At 40.7% G+C, this 19,834-nt stretch overlaps 1 protein-coding gene across 5 annotated transcripts in view; it reads left to right on the top strand.

The window, feature by feature from the left end:
- The window catches only part of HMGN3 (high mobility group nucleosomal binding domain 3), a 31,980-nt gene extending 13,295 nt beyond the window's left edge, over positions 1-18,685 (top strand). Inside the window, exons 2-7 of one of the 5 annotated variants that reach the window (XM_060616007.2) lie at positions 6,621-6,671; positions 13,339-13,368; positions 16,082-16,132; positions 17,548-17,661; positions 17,782-17,881; positions 18,200-18,685. In XM_060616007.2, the coding sequence (XP_060471990.1) occupies positions 6,621-6,671; positions 13,339-13,368; positions 16,082-16,132; positions 17,548-17,661; positions 17,782-17,881; positions 18,200-18,213 (360 nt within the window). In that variant the 3' untranslated portion in view covers positions 18,214-18,685. The other 4 variants (XM_060616008.2, XR_009605076.2, XM_060616009.2 and 1 more) reach the window with 4 other exon arrangements.
- The last annotated feature ends 1,149 nt before the right edge of the window (positions 18,686-19,834 follow it).

Raw genomic sequence — 19,834 nt, 5'->3', positions numbered from 1 at the left:
GGAGAGAGAAAATTTGGCTTCTGACCACTGCCACCACCGGTGCCTTTCAGTCCAGTGGTAACTGCTATTTACTGGAAGAGAAACTCGGCAGTTGGGGAGTTTTTGCCTGTTGATTCCTTATGGATTGTCTGTGGGATAAAAATTCCAAGTTTCTTTTCTTGGTTTCCTAAAAGGACTGCTGGTCCTGTTTAGTCTTCCAGAAAATGCAGTTGTGTCCCCTAAATGCATTTTTGTATCCTCAGGGGTGGGGCTGAGGTATGTCCGAGTAAAGAAAGAATGGGGATGGAACAGTTGGTCAGCTGCTGAAGGAATCTGTGCTCCCCATCAGCTCTCCTATGCTAGCCCAAGGAGAGCTCTGCATCCTTGTGGTAGTGCCCTTGGCTTCCCATCTTGCCCCACTCCAGAGCCTTCATATAAGATGAAACAATTATGAATGATATGTCTTTAAAAATTTTTTTTTTTGATGTTTGTTTATTTTTGAGAGAGAGAGACACAGAGTGTGAGCAGGGGAGGAGCAGAGAGAGAGGGAGACACAGAATCCAAAGCAGGCTCCAGGCTCTGAGCTGTCAGCACAGAGCCTGATGTGGGGCTCAAACTCACGGACCACAAGATCATGACCTGAGCTGAAGTCGGACACTTCACAGACTGAGCGCAGGAGCCCCGGAATAGAAGAGGCAGTATATAAGCCAGGTTTATAAGCCATTTAAGAAATGCAGAAAATGCTGTGAGTAAACCTAGTCATGGAATTTGTGTGAGGGCCCTGTTAAACTAGACTTAGTGGAACAAGTTTGCCTCTAGTCTTTTTTTTCTCTCATTATTGGTAATATTTTTATTTGAGAAAAATTTAAATACAGAAAGATCCAGAAAATAATATACTCATTTACCCACCTCTCAAATTCACACATTTTAATGTTATCATTTTGCTTCAGGTTTCTTTTTAATAAAATAAAATGTTGCAGGTAAAGTTCAGTTTTCCTTAGAACCACCACCCCCCCCTTGGTCTCCTTCCATTATCAGCCTCCCTAGAGGTAACCATTATCATGAATTTGTTGTGTATCCTTCTAGTCCATGATTTTATACTTTTATGGTACATATGTCATATATAAATCCTTCGTATTGACTGGTGCATGTTTTAAAATTTGTAAAAGTGTAGTCATAAGCATATATTATTCTGTTTTTTCCTGTCACTTGACATTATAATGGATAAGTATAATTTGTTTAGGTATATTGTGATTACTAATGTGTTTGGACTTTTTCTAATGACTTATTTTGTGGGGTGTTTTTTTTTTTGTCATTTGTTTTTTTCCTTCCTTCCTTATTGACATAATAATTGCTTAATTTCACTCCTCTTGATTTGGAAGTTTATAGATCCTGTTTCTTACGTTAAATTTTAATGGCTATCTTTAAATTTTATTTTAGCAAATCTAAATGATTCTGTGACTGTATCATCCTCCAGAATAAAACCAGGACCCTAGCATGCTTTACCTTCTCATCTGTTCATCCTCCTCTCGTTTTTTGTGGTTATTATGGTCTAGAACTGTGCCATCCAGTATGGTAGTCACTAGCTTTGTAAGGAAATTAAGCACTCTTTTTTTTTTTTTTTATGTTTATTTATTTTTGAGACAGAGAGAGACAGAGCATGAACGAGGGAGGGTCAGAGAGAGAGGGAGACACAAAATCTGAAGCAGGCTCCAGGCTCTGAGCTGTCAGCACAGAGCCCGATGCGGGGCTCGAACTCATGGACTGTGAGATATGACCTGAGCCGAAGTCAGTCACTTAACCGACTGAGCCACCCAGGCGCCCCAATTAAGCACTCTTTAAAAAGAAGAAGGTGAATCTTTTAAATTTCAATTTTAACTTAAATTCAAAATTTGTATTAGATACAGTTATTGGAACAATTTAAATATGTTTGGGACAACCCAGATGTGTGAAACTACTATAAACTTGAACTCCAAATATAGATAGGTGAGAACCTAACACTTGCATGGGGTATGCTGTTAAGTGTCAAGTACGTGCTGCATTTTGCAGATTTAGTGTTAAAACTTTGTGAAATATCTCATTAATAATTTGTAAATTGATTACATGTTGAGGTGATAAAATTTTAGATAGATTCAGTTAAATAAAATATTAAAATTAATTTCATCTATTTCTTTTTGCTTTTTTAATGTGGCTATCAGAAAATCTGGAATTAAATGTTATATTTCTATAGGACAGCACTGGTTTAGGATTTCTAGGGAAATGTTTTTAAACACAAAAAAACAGGTATTATTTACGAGTAATAGTTAATTGGATTTGCCAGTATTTTATACATTACTTCTTACATACTTTTTCATCTGAATTCATTTTTCTTATTACTGAATTTGATTCTTTACTAACAGTTCCTTATTGAAATGCTCTGCTGATGGCAAAGTCTCTTAAGTATTCATGTTATGAGTTGTCTTTATTTTTCTTTCATTCTTTTTTTTTTAAGTTTATTTATTTTCAGAGAGAGAGAGAGAGAAACATGAGTGGGGGAAGGGCAGAAAGAGAGGCTCGCAAGCAGTGCAGAGCCTGATGTAGGGCTCATACTCAAGAATCGTGAGATCATGACCTGGGCCAGAATCAAGAGTCAGATGCTTAACTGACTGAGACACCCAGGCACCCCTGTTTTCCTTCATTCTTAAGTGATAGCTGGATATAAAGTTCTGGGTTGACAGTTAGCCTCAACTACTTGAACCTTACTTCATATTTTCTTAAACTTGTATTTGCTGGTAAAAGTAATTCTTTGTAGATAATCCATCTTTTAACTCTGATAACTTATGTTTTTTAAATGTTTATTTATTTATTTTGAGAGAAAGAGAGCATGCATGCAGGGAAGAGGTAGAGAGAGCACAGGAGAGAGAGAATCCCAAGCAGGCTCCATGCTGTCAGCACAGAGCCCAACACAGGGCTCAATCTCACGGAACACCAGATCATGACCTGAGCCAAAACCAAGAGTCAGATGCTTAACCAACAGCCACCCGGCACCCCTTACTCCGATAACTTCTAAGATTTTTCTCACTTTACTACAGTTTTACAACAACATGTTTCATGGTATCCATTTGTTTTGTTTCTACTTTGTTCCTTGTCATAAGCTTTCAACCTGGAGACTTATGACTTTAATTTGGGAAAATTCTCAGCCACCCTGTCTTTGCCTTCCTTCTAGTACCTCTGTTCCTGGCCTCTGAAATGTCTGTTAAGTATATTTGGAGCTTCTCAATTAACCACCATATCTGCTGTCCTCTCTTGCGTATTGTTTATTCCTTTATTGCTCTTTGTTGCATTCTGGGCTAATTCCTCAGCACTCTCTGACAATTTACTATTTCTTCTGTCCCTGGTCTAGAGTTTGTTTTGAGAGGTTGTTTTTTTTTTTTTTTTTTTTTTTTTTTTTTTTATTTCAATGAGTCTACTTTTATTTTCAGAATTTTGAATTCAAAGATGTTCAACTACCTGTTGGTTTTTGCCAAAGTTCAGGCCTTCTAATGCCGATTCTCTGTCCCCATCTGGTCACCAGGTGTTCAGTGATCCACCGTCCTGCTGCCTTGCCCTCAAATCAGCACTCACTGGTACTCCAAACTTCCTAGAATCTCTGCTGGGCCTTGCATCAGGCCACTGTGTATGTCTGCCCCCCCCCCCCCCCCCCCCCGCCTTGCTGGCTCTCAGTTCAGTACCTTTGCCTCTTGGGTGCTGAAGGAGCTTCACATATGTGAATGAGACCTTTTTGTTTGACCATGGTTCTTTACTCTCTTGACCATGGGTTCTGGGTTCAAACTGGATTAGCATAAGTTTGCTCTGTCCTGGGAAATGATTTGAGAACCCCTTTGTCTTGGAATTCTTCAGATCCAACTCGCCTCATCCTTCCCATCAGCCTCCCAGAAGGTTGAAGTACATCTGAGATCATCGCCATATACCCCCAGTCCCCATTTCCCCCTTTTCTTTGTCTTTATTCCTCATAGCCCCTTGGGACAAAAACTTTGGCCTTCTGCTTCAAGCCCTTCATACCATGTCCTGCTTCCTGTCTCCGGCCTCGTGGCTAAGTGTTAATGGTAGCCCGGGCGTGTGATAAGACAGCCTGAAATGATAAGTCCTTCTGAAATAGTGTATCTGTTACTCTGTGCAACAAAAACAGATAACAAGGTTACAGGGAGTTTTATGTGCTCACCTTTAAGGGTCTGTTGAATATAATTTGATATTTAATCATTTGGAAGACTCATTAAGATATATATTTCGTTGCATAACATCTGTATAACAATTCACCGACTCCGAAATGATCTAACATCTTGCTTGATCATAAGCCTGACGCTTGGAGTTCAGCATCATCATCCTCTGTCATTTATGGATGAACAGACTGAGCCACTGATCAGGTCACTGGCCCAGATCACTACAGCTCCTAGGTAGAGAGCCAACACTCAGGCCCGGGTCCTGACCCAGGATAAATATCAGTTGGCTTGTTTTGACTAAATTGGTTACGGGCTTGTTAATAGAAAGCCCTAATGGAGAGATTGCCAGAGAAACCAGCTTAGCCTTGAGCTGTAGCTCTTCACATTTCTAGTCTTATGTTCATTCACCTGAAGCCATTAACATCTTCAGTTATAGCTGCTTTTTTTTATGTGGTATCTTTCCGGGTTTCTTTTTTCCAGTAATTTGTACCTGACACAGACATTTGGTCAGTGTTTAGAAAGTGATCTCTCAATCATATTGCTGTCACTAATCTACTGCATAGAAGAATCTTGAAAATTTTGTCACTAACATCCATTTTTAACTTTTTTTAATGTCAGTTAACATCAGAATAGTTGTGTGCTGCTTCTTTAAATGCCCACCAGCTACAGGTGAATTGAAATCTACCAAGTGGCCTAACGGGTATGAATGAGAGCCCAGTGCTTCTTGACAACAGAGTGGCTGGTTTGTGTCCAGAAAGTCGGGTTTGCAGCATGGAGTTGAGCAAAGGGAAATAGCCCATGTAGGGACTATCTTCATGTGCTGACACTTTCTAAGATTTTGCTATCTCCAATTTGGCTGGCTAATAGGGCAAGATGAGAAGCAGTGTTTCCCTTCATGACAGAGAAGTTTCCGGGGAAGAGGGGAAAACAGTTGGCTGTTTGGGAAACAAGAAAGAACTCCATGAATGTGGGAGGTTCTGGAGAGAAGTGAACTGACAGACTCTGGGTTGAAGGTTTAGTGTGTCCTCTGCCTTGAAGAAAAGTTTTTGACTTTCTAAAAGACTTTGTATACTTCTAGCCTATGTTTTACATGTTCTTTTATAATCTAAATTTTTTTAAGTTAGCATTATTTTATGTGGACTTTCTATGTATTCACATAGCCTAACTTTTTTTAATTCCATTGCATTAATAGTTACATAGTTTACTTAAATATTTCTCTGTCATTTACTGATCATGTGAGTTGTTTCGAGTTAGTCCATATTAGAAACAGTACAAATAAAATGATGTTTTTACAGGCTTTCTTTGTGTCCTGGTTCCAAAATAGGAATTACTGGATCTTTATATGATTAGTCGGTGTGTCTTTCTCATATTGGCATGGTGTGTTTTGAAAATATCATATTAATTAACTGTGTCACCAGCCCCACCAAACAGTGGGTTTTATGATCTTTAAAACGTTTTTCTCATTTTATCAGCTGAGGCACCACTACATAGCTGTTTCATTTTGCTAAAGCCGAACATCATGGCAAATGTCGGTTTGCTGTTTTCTCTTGGAAACTCTTATTCATATCTTCTGCCCGTTTGTGTCCTAGAGATTGGGTATTCACCTACTACCTTTGTATGGTTTTAAAATATGTGAAATAGTTTAACATTGTAACTAGTTTAGTCATTTTCACCTTGTTTACTGTCTTTAGCCAGTAAAAATACATTGAGATCTGCAGGGTATGTCACATGAATGTAAGCATATTTTTCCCAGAGTTGTATGCCCCCTAGAAAGTAGTCAGGTTTGAGCTGTCACCAGAGGGCAGTTGCTGCCCCAGGGGGGCGTGGATCAAAATTAGGAAACAAATTAGCTGGAGTGTCAGGGCGTTTGGCTGTCCTGCCAAGCCTGTGAATTTGGTCGAGATGCTGAAAGAATAATAATCCGTGACACATTTGTCAAGTCGTATCAAGAAGTGGGCTAGACATCAAAACTAGGCAAGTATGGGACAGAAATATGCTTTTGTGCTCAGGCTGGGCTTTCTTAGCATCCTGCTCTCATCATAGAGAAACAAAGTCGCTGGAGCATGTGGTGGCTTCGTGGCACCGCTGCCACTGGCTCTTGGGTCCCTGTCCTTTAACTAGTGGTGAAATCCTCAACAATCCAATGAAAATTGCTGAGGGTGAACGCACATTAAAAACACATCAGTTTTTATGTGCATATCAGTTCTTGCACCACTCCTGTTTTAAAATTAGAGCAGTTACACATATTAAATGCTCTGTGGGGTGTGTGTGTGTGTGTGTATGTGTGTATATAAAATGTATCCTCTTACAGACTTACTTTTTTCCCACAAAATATCTGTTGACTTACGTGGTCTGGAGAATTGAAAGAGCTATTTTCTCAAATCTGCCTCTAATGTGTGCTTTCCAGTTTAAATACAGTTCACTGAAATATTTTCTTTCCAGTCTCCGGAGAATACAGAGGGCAAGGATGGATCCAAAGTAACTAAACAGGAGGTAAGTGTATCTTTGACTTCCTGTATTTAATTATTTTAACTGGAATTTTTTTTTAATATTGTTAAGATTGTATGCATCTGAATGAATGCAGTTCTGAATAAGGCTGTTGAGACTACATAAACCAGAGATAAAAGTGTCACTGTGTAGCATTGCTTGGCACAGGTAAATTTCAGTTGAGATCACTGATGAGACATTTTCCACTTACTATGTTGTTTATGTTTCTACCTGTCGGTCCTGCTGTCTGTTAAAGTAGATACTGAGAATTCCTTCTGGGCAAAGAGCAAGATAATAGGTAAATTCATCAAGGAGAACAAAGTCTGCCTTTCACAGCAAGGAAATGAAAGATGGTTGATTTAATAAATTCTCTGCTCCAGTGAGTGAATTATACATTTCTTTTTTAGTTCTGAATATTTGCCTAAAAGGAGTCATCTCTAGAGTCAAAAACTGTGGAAGGACACACGAAATGTCGAAATACTGAACTTTTTTTTTTTTTTTAATCAGGAATATTCTTAGGGCTTTGGATAATGAATTGAGCAACAATTCAAAGAAACTCTGTATTAAAATTCAGAAACCTCCAAAAAAACTAAGAAATTGAGAGAGATGGTTGCATTTACCCACTGTGGTAATATCATGAACTTCTAAAAGGAGATGGATGAAAAAGTAGCAAATTAGAGGCTAACTCTGATGACAGCCATTCACTTTTGCTCAGAGCTTTACAGCGTGTGGAACAACTGCAGTTCTTACCCTTGAACTTATAAACTAAAAGAGGTCACGTGAAAGACAGAAACAGTATTTAGTTACAGATTCTTTGATTGAGGGATTCATATTGTGGTTTAATAATTCAGAGGAGTTTGTCATGCATAGCAGAACCGCTCCACAAATGTGTACACGGAAATTTGTTCTGCCAAATGGAAAACCTTTAACAGAATCTATAACTAAATCAGTGTAAAAGCCAAACGAACAAAACTGCCTGTCACCAAAGCCCCACCATGCATTGACCCAGCATTTAGTGTCACAGAGTTTGGGAGGTGAAGTTTCTAATCTCAGGTCAAGTTACTAAACACATGCTCGGACAAACCAAAAAATGGTATGTGCTTGGATTTTCTTAAAAATGGCAAAACTATAAATTGTAGGGCAGTTGGCTAAGTATAACAGATCTTAATGTTTTTAGATTTGGACACAAAATGCGTTTGGATTTTTCCTTTAGGAACTGCTATTTAAATTGATCTGTCAGTCAGAAAACCTAGAAACCATTACACATGATAGATCTTGGATAGTGCACACTGTCTTTTCCAGCCTTCTACACGGAGCAGCCAAGCTGGTTAGAATATACGTAAAAGATTCTTGCTTATACAGCTGTCTTATACATATTCTATTAGCCCCAGAATTTTAGTTATTTATGTTATTTATATATTTTATTATTTTTAATATTTTATTTTATATTATTGCATGTACTACATCGTGGCCAACAAAAGTCGTTCCTAGAAAACACTCTTTCCTGGTCATGTAAGCTATGACCAGATTAAAACTCATGATTTGTCTTCAGGACATCAACGCGCTTGTTTGAAAAGTGAAAAGGTCAGCCAGCTGGTGGTTTAGGGTAAGAACTCTTAAACAGTATATTGATTGATTCCCCCACCACCGCCAAAATTGACTGAATTTTCTAGTTATGTCATTGTGTATGCACAGCCTTGACTATAGTGAATAGATATCAGTCACAAAGCAGGATCCTGTATTGAAAATCCTCTTCCACTGCCATGATGTGTGAAGGGCATGGTGCAGAGTATAGTTTTTGGATAATAAATGACCAAAACAGTACATTAGAAGCATTTCCCTTGGCAGTTTGCAAAGCCCTTTCACATTTGTTATTTTATCTGATCCATTTAATAACCCTGAAATGAGGGCAGAGCACATTCATTCCTCAACAGCAATGTATTGTGTACCTTTAATGTTCCAAGCACGGTTCCAGGCTCTGCAGAATCCACAGTGAACCAAAGAAGGAAAATCTCTTCCTTCATGCAGCTTCCATTTTAGTGGGGGGAGAAAGAGAGTAAAATAAAATCATTGGATATTTGCTATGAAGAAAAATAAAGCCAGGAAAGGGAACAATGAATATCAGAGAATTGCTGTTTTTGGTAACAGGCGGATGTTATTATGTCCAGCTTTACTAGAGGAAACAAGGTCCTGAGAGAAATACATTATTTTCCACAGGTGTCACAACTTGTATATAGCAGAACCAGGAAAATTATCTGAGCCCTGATTCAAAATCCTCTGTCCTCTAGGGCACCTGGGTGGCTCAGTAGGTTGAGCATCCGACTTCGGCTCAGGTCATGATCTCATGGTCCGTGAGTTCAAGCCCCGCATCAGGCTCTGTGCTGACAACTCAGAACCTGGAGCCTGCTTCTGATTCTGTGTCTCCCTCTCTCTCGGCCCCTCTGCTACTTGTGCTCTGTCTCTCTCTCTCTCTCAAAAACTAAATAAACATAAAAAACAAAATCCTCTGTCCTCATGCCACTTTTGTGGTAATCATAAAAACATGGTTATCCAGTGCCTTTTCTCTGTCCTCTCCATTCCTTAGCCAATGCTCTGATATCCATGTTTCCCCACTTCCCATTTTTGCAAAGAAGTTAATTTCTTTTTTATTTTTTTAATTTTTATTCATTTTTGAAAGAGAGAGGCAGGGCACAAGCAGGGGTGGGCAGAGAGAGGGGGACACAGAATCTGAAGCTGTCAGCCCAGAGCCTGACACTGGGCTGAAACTCACAAACCGTGAGATCATGACCTGAGCCGAAGTCAGAGCTCAACCAACTGAGCCACCCAGGTGTCCCACCAAAGAAGTTAATTTCCGTTTGGCTCCTCATTTATCTTTGGAAATTAAAAGCAACTTGACTTTTGGCGTTTGTTTGCAAGTATACATGGTCCCTGACTTGTGATGGTTTGACTTACAATTTTTGGCTCTACTGTGGTGCAAAAGCAATACTCATTCAGTAGAAACCATGTTTCCTGGTTTGCTCTTTTCCCAGACTAGCTGTATGTGGCACGATGTGCCCTTGTGATGCTGGGCACTGGCAGTGAGCCACAGCTCCTAGTCAGCCCTGTGATCATGAGGGTGAACAACCGATACACTAACAACCCTTCTGTACCCACACCACGTTCTGTTTTCCACTTTCAGTCCCGTATCCAATAAATTACGTGAGATATTCAACACTGTATTATAAAATAGGCTTTATGTTAGATGACTTTGCCCAACTGTAGGCTAATATACATGTTCTGGGCGCATTTAAGGGAGGCTGAGCTCTGATGTTCAGTAGGTTAGCTATATTAAACGCATTTTCAACTGAAGACATTTTCAACTTACTGGCTTTATCAGGATGTAACTCCATTGGAAGTTGAGGAAAATCTGTACGTGGTCAAACTTAGAAGCATTAAGAAATCTTATAAAAATAAACATACTTCCAGACTCCATGGGAATGGCACATATGTTTCAAGCAGTATTCAGCAAAGTCCAGTGATTCTACTTGAATCCAGCTACACCAGTGAACTTTGCCATAGCGAAATAAGACTTCCATGTTCTTTTGCAACCAGGACGTTAAAGTAAAAGGCTCTGTGTCTTTTGGAGTAGCCTTCACCAGAATTTGCTCCAACCCAGGGAATGATGAATTAATCAAATGCGTTTTGAAGAATTTCATTGTACCCAGCACCTAGACACCACATTGACAAACCCTCCCATTCTTTGTCTCTGTAACTCTTGGTGGCATACCATTCTGAAAGTCTCCTTTCCTCCTCTGATAACCACTTTTGGCCACTTCTCCTGAAGATTCACCATCAACAAATCGGGAGAAATTCTTATTAGCTCTTTTTTCATAGTAGCCCTGCCCAACAGTCTGAGTCTCAAGGGAATACTTAAAATTCTAGTGCTCTAAGGAGGAAAAAAATAGCAGTCTAGTCTATTTTATATCCAATAAATATAGCCCAATCATTTATAGATTTTAAGGCTGTGAAAGCTGATGGAACTTTCCAGGAAGGTGTACATGCTTGCATGCATAACCATGCTGCTGACTGTGAGTGAAAGGTTCGTCTCAGCCTCCACTGTTTGCAGTGAAAAAGAAAATCTCTTATGATGGTTGCTGGAAAGGAAAATTTGAGAAAAATCCTTTTTTTATAGCATAGAAAGAAGAGCTGGTAAATTTTAGACAGGAAGTCGTAAAATGATTTTACAGTAAAAGATGTGCTTTTTAGAGATGGTTGGTTTAGACAGCCTGGAGAGGCAGGCCTTGTTTTTGCATTAATTTCCTAAGCTTTTTATTTTGAAACTCTTGTACTGGGTCTGAATTATAAAAAGATAGGGAGTCCTTTGGATCAGAACAGCTTTCAGGCCCTGCAGAGCAGTGCTTGCTTAGGTTGGAATGTTTCTGGAAATCCCAGAGGGCTCTCTGACATCCGCCTCTTCAGTTTGCCCAGGTGTTCCCATGGAGAAGAAAGGAGCAACAGCACCAGAGTTGGAAAATCTGTCACATGATTTGGCTTTACTTCAATGAGATTTTCCTCAGGACAACTGCTTGGTGGATAGGAAGGCAGTGATGAGTAATAGTTAATATATTGGCTTCTTTTCAGGCACTAAACTAGACAGTATCCGAGTAGTGGCCTTAGCACACCTCACCTCAAGTTCACACTAGTACACATTTCTGGTGCTTACCCATGAGAAGTGCACTAGGGGTACAGATGTGAGATAGATGAGGTGAACAGTGAGGTAAGGCCAAGGCGGTACACGTAAGTCAACACGAAGTGGAGAGGGGTTCAAATAAGGTCCTTTCACCCCTTCTGAGCATAGAGGCTGCGATTTTTTTCCCTGCGATATTTTCTGAGCACTCTTCTGCCGGCTATGCTTCGCTTGGGAGATGGTGGTGTAGTTCTTCAGGCCATGCAGAAGCATCAAAGATGAACTCTGTTTGGTAATTAGTGGATGCTCCTTTGCTCTTCCGTGTTCAAAAGAGCATCTGAAGAAGCACAAGTTACACACTTGCTGCCTGGTTTGATTGTTACTGTTGTCTTTTCTTTGGTGATACCCAGTTCATTGCAATTAACGATACTGAGAAAGGCAGCACAGGATTTGGGTTCTGGTTCCCTGCGACTCATGGGTGTGTTGTCATGAATGCACCCATCAGTGCACTTACGATAATCCTAGCAGACACCGTGGTATTTCCTGTGGAGCGTGTGATACAGGCATGCCTCCCATACTACATGTTGCACTGTACATCCCCTTACCTGGTGCAGTGAATATATCATGGCCACCACTTCACCGACACAGTCTCCTAGTCTCTGCACATTCTGTTCGCTGGCCTTAAGTCCAGCTCTGATTTTTCTTCAGGACCCCAGGGTTAAAATTATTCATGGAGGCTCTGGCCCTTCATTTCCTTCTGTAGTTTAAAGAGAGATGAGTTTAGCTTCCTCTGGCTATTTTCAGCCAGAAAGTTCTGAGGTGTGAAGACGGCATGAAATATTTCTTCCAGTTTGGCCTGACCAGCTGACCTGTGCTGACCTCAGCACGGCTTCAAGAATTCCATAATTCCTTGCAATTGTGGCACGGGTTCCTCCTGACCATCTTTGCTGACCCCCTTGAAGAAATTATTTGAAACATTTAAGCTATTGTAAGGAGGCAAAGTTTGTATAAGGCAGCCTGAATTAGGTAAAAGATTGGAGTTCATTTTTTCAGCACGTATTTTTGAGAATCTACATGCTAGGTGGTACGCATACTATTCTACCAGAGACAGAGCAGTGAGTAAAACAGACAGAGTATGGAGTATTTATTTCTGGAACACTTTTCAAGAAAGGCAGTTATACTTTCAGAATGTGAAATCCCTTGGGGAGCCATCTTTTGCTGATGGTAAGTAGAATATCGGTTCTGTATGCTTATTTCTGAAACTCCTAGAACCGTTGTTGCTATTTTAAATTTTCTTTGCGGCCTCATTTGCTTAATTTGCATCCTTGAAGAGAAAAAGATTTCCTTAAAAATACTAATCTCAACCCAGTTTTTCTAAATTTTCTCGACTTCCAAATTAAAAGGAAAGATTAGTGAACCTTTTACTCTATCTCAATCTTTCATTAAACATATGCATTTAGCAGATAAATGTGCTTATTTTGTTACAGATAAGAGGAAGTATTTCTTGTGAACTGCCTAAGATTTATAGTCATTCTCTTCTCTAACATAGTAACAAGTCAGGGAACTCCTATTTTGGTTTCTACACAATTATGTAACTCTTCTTTTGTATTAATTTATAAGTTTTAGTTCTATTTGTAAGGAACAAGAGTCAGACCGGAACTAGTTCTTAAATAGCTCCTCAGTTCTCGTATTGTCATTTTTATCACACAAGTAGATTACAGGTCAGAACCTAAATTAATCTTCCTTTCTTTTTCTTACCCGCAACACCCTTAATTAGGAGAGGCCATTTCTTTGAATAGTGTGTCTGCACCTCTTTAGAAAACTTCCTGTTGAGTATTATGGTTCCCAGGGCACTTGAAGTATGTTTTAGTATGCTTGCTTACCTGGAGAGGGTAATGGGAGTCATACATTACACTCTTTCAACAAAGTAAGATACCAAGAATAAATTTTTAAAAATCAGCTGGGTTGTGTCTAATAAAACTGTATATTTTTCCATTTCCTTTGTAGCCCACCAGACGGTCTGCTAGATTGTCAGCGGTGAGTACTTTAGAACCCTCTTGTTGTTAGTTCTTATGAGTAAATATTCCCTCTGTTCAGGACAAAGCAGCAGAAGGAAGATTAAGGTGTTATTTCCCTTGAGTTTTTTTGTTTCCTTTTTGGAAATCAACGTGGGTCACAATCTGTGGCAAATGTGACTGGTGTTGCCAAGCAATTCAGTTGATCAGATATGTCAGTGAAAAGTAGCTGCCAGCCCCATTACCAGGCGTACAAAACCCAGGAAGGTGTTTGATATTTCTAGATCTCTGAAACAAAAGAAGCACATTAGCAAAGTCCTACCCTTCTGATTCTGCACATGATGTGTTAAAGTGGAGATGAATTACGATCCTCTCTCCACGGCCTATACTTTATTCAGAAACATGCTAAAAGTCATCGGAATCCATGCGCTTTAGTCCCATTTCAGAACTAGAGAATCTTTGGAAAAGTAATGATTCCACTTTGCCACTCAGAGTCTCCCTCTGTGGGCCAGGCCTGGGGAAGAGACCAGGGTTAAGATCATTAAAGCTGGGATGGGCAGCTGTGACCAGCCTTGGCCATAAATGCGCTCCAGGCCTTCTCACCAGGCTGTGCTCCCTGCTGGCTCTTGTGGTCCTCCTTGCCGCCCTGCAGAGGTACCAGCCATTACTCTGCCACGAGAGGTCAGCCTGGCTCTCTGGTGGAGGATGTTGGTTAAAATAGCCGCAGCCCTTGCTGAGACCTGAGATGTAGGAGGAAAGGCACTGGCTTCTTGGCTGGCAGGAGCTGCTAGCTGCTTTAGCCTTTGGGGGAGCATGGATTTCATGTCAGCCAACACCTGTGCCTGGCACAGTATAGGGAATCAATGCAAAAAGGGCTATGAGGGCACTCACAAGTTCCGAAGTATAGCCAATTTGGGGTTGGGTGAGACAGTTTCACGTGAGTCCCAACCTAAGGAAGCAACATCAGAGCCACTGGAAAGATGAAGAGCCGGGAGATTCAGTTGTGTGTGCGCACAATTAATCCGGATTCTGCCGAAGTCCCTCAAGATGGTGTGCTCTATCCAATATTAACTCTCACCATTGTTCAGTACTTATGTTTTAACTTCCGTTAGGCTTAGCTGTAGATTGTACTACAAGCCGTTGCATTCTGTGGATCTCTGTCCCATTAAGGGAGTAGACCTTGTAAGTCAAATAAAAATCAAAATTTAAAACAAGGCTTTTCCTGAGCACCATGAACCAGCGGTATAAGCCCTTCCACTGAGATCATTGCCTGTGGTGCTGACACAGAGCCTCCTCGGTGGCCGGTGGGATTACAGCCTGCAAAATCTCATCTTTTCCTGTTCCATCAAAACACTTAAATGCTGAATGGAGGAGAGGTCTATCTTTACAGAAAATACAAAAGGAAATCTTTGCTGTGAATTGTGACAACAAATACATGTTAATGCAATATATCAAAGCCTCACATTACAAAATTTTTTAAATTCTGAAAACCTAGTAGCCATGCAAGCTGCTGTTTAGGTAACAGACTACAGATTCAGGGGGTAAGAAGCTTAATAAAAATATCCCTTACTTTTCAGACCCAGTTGTCCTTTTTTATTTGAGAAGTCCTAACAGCCAATCTTCTGGAATTGAACTGTCTACAATTTTACTTTATGCGTTTGATGAACAGGGCCAGATTCAATATGAACCTGAACCACCTACAGGCACCAGGGACGAACATGTATTTTCTCCAGAGGGGGATATCCTGGGCAGTGTTTTCTGTTCAAAAGCCATTCTCCCTAGTGTTGGGAGAGATGGACACTTATTTTTTTCTAGCTTGATGAGAGAAATATTTGCCCTAAAATAGCTATAGAAAAGCAGAGGCTTTAATGGGTTATCTTCCCCCATGTCCTCATGTGCCCCCACCCGCCCTGGAAAGCAGGTGAGGGCTGAAGCTCTATATGTTATGGAGGGAACCATGGCCACAGGGCAAGCAGTGCTCATGGCAGCAGGGAAGAGAACCGCATGAAGCAAGAGAAAAATAGTTGCTCAGTGGACTCTTTGGCTAAGTTTAAGAGAAATCTTAAACTTTCGGAGCTAACAGTGGACATTTTATTATAATCATGTTCTTGATAAAAAGCTCTAGAGGCAAATAAGCCTAGTGTCTGGGTGGGCGAGAGATTCTTCTCACCTTGAGCTGGCATTGGAGAGGATGCGAATAGGAAGAAGCTGAAGCTTGGCTACAGAACTTGAAATTGACATCAGAGGTGGAAGGATGTGGAAATGATTTTGAAATACTTCACAGGCAGCGGTCTTCATTACCGGATGGGCTTTGCCTGCAATTGTGCTGTGATTTCTAGACTGTTGGGAAGGCCAGTGTGACTGAATTCATTGAGTCATTTGGCCGAGGGCCTGAGTCATTCCTCTTGCTGCTGTGCTGTGATCAAAGGAAGTACAGAGACATCAGAGCTAGAAGCTTAAACCTGTTCCTGGAGAGCTACTCTGGACTGGGGAATAAAGAGTCGGCTTTTAAATCTCACCTGCTGTTCACTTGAGAACCCAGGATGAAAATAGTCACGAAATGCACGGATCTTTATGCTGCTACCTGATGCCAAAAATAGAAAGAGGTTTTTTTTTTTTTTTTTTAAATGAACAAAATCGTAGTCAAAATGAACTGGTGTCTTCTGCAGTCTCGTTGCATTCCTTTTGGTCTCGAGGGTTGTGTTTTTCAGTATTTGTGTAATTTATCTTTGCAGAAACCTGCTCCACCCAAACCTGAACCTAAACCAAGAAAAACGTCTGCTAAGGTAAGAGGTGCTCCTTTGACTGACTTTGGCCTTTTAAACAATGAATAAATTATAATTTTGTGTCGAAAAATCCCCCAAGGAAAAATCACATGTAATGATTCGGGCTAAATGTACTGACTAGGAAACTGTCACCATTGTTGCAAAAGGCATAAAGCACGGTTTTACGCTTTCCCAGGAAAGTGTTCCCATTTGGTCAGTAAAGGTGAAGGAAGTCAGAGCGTGGTGCTCGGAGCGTGGTGCCTGGAGCGTGGTGCTCAGTGCTCCAGGAGGGTTTGTTAGCAGTGCTCCAGGAGGGTTTGTTAGCAGTGCGCCAGGGTGGCTCGGGAGGTGGGAGGCTGGGCCCTGGTATTGCAGCTGCCAGTAGCTCAAGGGCTTGGGGGAGGGGATCTGACTTCATATAACTGGTCTTAGTGGCTTAGTCTGATGACTGACATGTAATAATTAACACTAGCCAATAATTAATATCAGCAAACATTTATATGGTGGCTCTTATACTATGCCAGACCCTGTTCTTGCTTTTCTTATGAAACCCTCGCATCAACCCTATGAGGTAGGTACACATACCCCATTTTGCAGACAAGGAAACAAGCAGAGAGGTATGAAGAAACTTGTCCCAAATTGCTTTTCTGTACTCTGCCCTTCAGAGCAGTGTTGTGAATTGTTTGAAACGATGTGTATTTGTGGCATGGGTAGGTGATTCTGAAGCAGAACTCGCCCCTGTGGCTTAGTCTTCAAATCAGGAACTTTTCTGGGCGCCTGGGTGGCTCAGTCAGTTGGGCATCTGACCCTTGATTTCGGCTCGGATCATGATCTCACAGTTCGTGGGCTCGAGCCCCGCATCAGACTCTGCGCTCCCTGACAGTGCGGAGCCTGCTTGGAATTCTCTCTCTCCCTCTCTCTCTTCCCCTCCCCTGTTTGTGCACATGCTCTCGCTCTCTCTCTCAAAATACATATATATATACTTGTTTTTAACAATCAGGAACTTCTCTTCACCTGGGACTTCATTTTCAAGCATTTTCTCAGCCTTCTAGTCACTCAAGTCCCACGTCCCCACATGAGATGTTTCTCTTGCTGGCTTCTTTCCTGGTTTCTGCCTCCTCCATCACTTCCCACTGCTGGTGCCCTCCACGGCAGAACCACTTCTCTGTAGTGAGAGAGGAGGCCCACTGAACAAATACACGAGGAGAATCACCACCTTTTTCCCAGAGGAGAAAGTCAGTGGATATTCTAAGCAGCCCATTACATTTTCACAGAGGCTCAGTGTAACTCACTCGAGGCACTGCAAAATTGGGTTCCCCTCCCCCTGGAAAGCCACCATGTTGGCCCTGGTTTTGCTTTACCTTGTGTTTGGGCGAGGTTGGCTGATTTTTACTGACATCACACCCTGTCTAACATGCCTTGTTTCCCTCTATTAGAAAGAACCTGGAACAAAGATTAACAAAGGTGCTAAAGGGAAGAAGGAGGAAAAGCAAGAAGCTGGAAAGGAAGGTACTGCACCATCTGAAAAAGGTGAAACTAAAGCTGAAGAGGTACTTTCCATAAATACCCCCCACTGATTGAATCAGTGTCTTAAAAGAAATTGCTCAATCCTTCAGCCGGTGATAGCACGTTCATAATGACTCTTTTTATTGCCCGTAATGTTATTACAGATCCACATCTCTCGCTCAACTGTTAATGTCTCAACCTCCAGAGGTACCCCACCCAGCACACTGTCAGTAAAGGGGCAGATTGAAACAGTGAGAGTTAAGGGTACAGTAGAAAATTCTGCATGTTTGCAGTGACTAGAATCAGATAGTAGTGTGGTGTTTTTTTTTTATTATGAACAGTGGGAGCTTACAGGTAAAGCTTCTGTGGTCGTTTGAAAACCAGAAAGCAATAAATGCAGCCAAGTGTTTGCCTACTATATTCCTGCCTTGTCTGTTTCACACCCAGAGTTGAAATAGGTTTTGCAATCGAGCTGCTAAAAACCAGATGTTCAGAGTGTGTGTGTTGGTCGGGTGGACTTTCTTTTGGCTGATAGTAGCTTTAATAGTAACTATATCTCCCCCCCCCCTTTCTTTTTCACAGGCACAGAAAACTGAATCTGTAGATAACAAGGGAGAATGAATTGTCATGAAAAATTGGGGTTGATTTTATGTACCTCTCGGGGCAACTTTTAAAAGCTATTTTTACCAAGTATTTTGTAAATGCTAATTTTTTAGGATTCTACTAGTTGGCATACAAAAATATATAAGGATGGACATTTTATCTTCTCATAGTCATGCTTTTTTGGAAATTTCCATCATCTTCAAGTAAAATAAATACGAGTTTATTATTGAAAGCTATGTGTAAGGTTGATTGAGCATTCCATGCACTTGCTTTAAAAATCGGGTCCTGTGGATACTGTGGTGTTTCTACTGTGCGTATTTAAATTTTTCACGCAGTTTTTCTAGAGCAATAATCAGTGGTGCTTTTGTACCTAGGTTTTATGTGGTTTTAATGAAACATGGATAGTTGTGGCCACCTGCTGACTATTTGTGGTTTAAAATAAAAGGTTTTCTTGCCTGCAAAATACCTGCCTCTTAGTAGTGTCTTTACTATAAACTTGGGCAGTGTTTCATTTTGTTGTTGCAGAAGATGTGAAGAATATTTCCAGTGCGTGCCATAACAGCATTCCTAATAAGTCAAGTAGGATTATTTCTTAATTCTTTGGCCTGTAAAAATGTTATTATTTTAATGAAACCATCGGTGAGTGCTAGTGTGGAAGAATTACATCTAAAACACTTTATATCAGAAGTGGTCATCAATGATCACCATATAATAAGCTTTTAATAAAACATTACTTTTTCAAAGTTCTTTATAAACAGCATAGAGTTCTGTTAAACCAGAGAAAAACCATAAACTAGTGCTGATCCTTGAAAATCTCTCCCTTTCAAAATATACTAAGTCACATTTTACTAAAATACTTTCCCATTTGTTGAGGACTTCACAGCCTTGAAAGCTCTCTACCCGGCATGACCACATTTTAGCCTTGCATGAAGCTAAGAATGGAGGTAGCATAAGTAATATGAGAGGTCCTTTCTAGGCTAAGAAATGGGGACTTGGATGTTTATGCCTTACTTCAGGAAAGAGAAAAACCAGGATTTGAACCTGGTCTTTCGAATTTTAAACATAGCCTGTCTCGGTCTGTTCAGGCTGCTGTAACAAAATCCGATAGTTTGGGTGTCTCATAAACAAGAGAAACTTATTTCTCACTGTTTTGGACACTGGAAGTCTAATACCAGGGTATCACCATGGTTTGGTGAGGGCCCTCTTCTAGGTTGTAGAATTCTGTGTGCTTACATTGTGGAAGCTCTCTGGAACCTCTTCACAAGGGTAGTAATCCCATTCATGTGGGCTCCACCGTTGTGATTTAAGCACCTCCAAAAGGCCCCACTTCCTAATACCATCATCTTTGGTGGGTGGGATTTCAACATAGGAAAATAGGGGGATCACAAGCATTCAGACCATAACAGGCTCCTCTTTCTGGAATGACATAGGTGTGCCGGGAACATAGGAACTACTTTTTGTTTCTTTTTTTTTTTTTTTTTTTTTTTTTTAATGCTTATTTTTTGAGAGAGAGGCGAGCAGGGAAGAGACAGGCAGACAGAGAATCTGAAGCAGGCTCACTGCTGTGAGCGCAAAGGCAGACGCAGGGCTTGAACCCACGAACCTTGAGATCAT

This window comes from Panthera onca, chromosome B2 (assembly GCF_046562875.1).
Source record: "Panthera onca isolate mPanOnc1 chromosome B2, mPanOnc1 haplotype 2, whole genome shotgun sequence".
Classification (NCBI taxonomy): Eukaryota; Metazoa; Chordata; class Mammalia; order Carnivora; family Felidae; genus Panthera; species Panthera onca.
This window is presented reverse-complemented; position numbering and strand designations above follow the sequence as displayed.